Source organism: Palaemon carinicauda, chromosome 15 (genome assembly GCF_036898095.1).
Source record: "Palaemon carinicauda isolate YSFRI2023 chromosome 15, ASM3689809v2, whole genome shotgun sequence".
Classification (NCBI taxonomy): domain Eukaryota; kingdom Metazoa; phylum Arthropoda; class Malacostraca; order Decapoda; family Palaemonidae; genus Palaemon; species Palaemon carinicauda.
In genome coordinates, this window is record NC_090739.1 from 79828611 (window position 1) to 79830087 (window position 1477).

Genomic DNA, 1477 nt, shown 5'->3' on the forward strand with positions numbered 1-1477 from the left:
ATAATATTCACTTTAAGTAAAAGTTTCAGAGTAGGCAAAGGTATTTTGTCTGATATGAATAGAACTACTGTCGCTGAAGTAGAGATTTAAAGAATGTTGTTCGAAATTGCGAGTCTATCATTTAAAGTTCTTGTGAACAGGGTAAGTGAGGAGCAGGGCAGAACCAGCTGGGATTATTTCAGCAGATTTTTTGTGCTTACAACAAAAAGAGTAGAAGAGGTTGCAGTAAAACTTCTAGACATAATTTTGACATTTAGTGCACCTGCTATTTTGCAGTCAGACAACGTTAATGCTCTTATCACTGAGCTTTCAGTGCACTAGCCTGAACTTTTAAACACTGTCATCCAGGAGAAACTGGTAATTTTCATGAAGGAAACAACAACAGCAGGAAGGGGTCAGTAAGCCTCAAGTTTGTTTAGTTGCAAGATAACATCAGCAGTCACGAAACAATCGGCCACAGCCCATTCAAAGTTACATTTGGACAAGATCTGCAGGTGGTTTAGGATCTTTTATCCTGCCATGTACAGCTCTTTGGGAGATATCTAACGAGGAAGACCCGGGATTTTTGGAGTCGAAAGACGCTGTAAAGTGTGACACAGAATTTCCTACTGAGGAATCAAATGTGACAGGATAGACGCTGGGGCAGAAGCACAAGCAGCGACAAAAGCATAAACAGGGGCACAGGCAAAGGTAGAAACAGCAGTTCCAAATTTCCAAAACATCCATGCTTCGGCTAATCATGGACAATCTAAGGCAGCAGCACCGATGACAAGACACGGCAAACACTTGTTTAGGATATTGTCAATGGGTCAGTGTGCTACGCTGAGGGTCTTGGATGTGGATCGTGGCCCGCCACATCTCAGAAATCTATTAGTGACCTTCATCAAAGAACAAGATGGGTAATACACTGTAGGTTGCCGGGAGGGAATTCTAGGACCAAAATTTAAAGCTGCTAACTTGAGTACAATCAAAGAGCCTCTGATAAAAGTGGAAGAGGTTCCTAATGTCTGTTTATCAATTAGAACAGCAACAGCCACTTGCGAGCAAAGATATACAAAGCGTCAGTGTAAAACTCATTGTATATCAGGACGACGCAGCTGCCTAAGGTAAAAAAAAAAAAAAATTAATGCAACTGGCACTTTCACCCGGACAGATTATGCAAAAAAAAAAAAAAACCTAACTTTTAGATTGACTTTTATCGTTTTTATTGATCTTTCGTTGATTTTGTTTGTTTATTCTGTTAGATTGCAATTCCGAAAACTGTTTCTTCATCAACCGTAATATTTATCAACATAATAAGTCTCTAAATGTGTGCACAAAGTTAACAGTAGGCAGTAGTATTCACATATGGCAAAATTATGCGGGAAAATGTGAACATTAGGCATTTTTGCCTAATGTTGTCAATTTGTAAAAATTATGCAAATTGCTTGTCTAATGTAAACATTAGAAAATGTTCTGCCTACTGTCCAAATTAGGC

General features: G+C 38.9%; 1 protein-coding gene across 1 annotated transcript in view; it reads right to left on the reverse strand.

Moving 5' to 3' along the window:
* Positions 1 to 471: 471 nt before the first annotated feature.
* Positions 472 to 1477, reverse strand: part of LOC137654032 (uncharacterized) — a 13099-nt gene continuing 12093 nt past the window's right edge. The window contains exon 2 of the mRNA XM_068387667.1: positions 472 to 637. Within this exon, the coding sequence (XP_068243768.1) occupies positions 472 to 637 (166 nt within the window). The remainder of the gene's footprint in view (positions 638 to 1477) is intronic.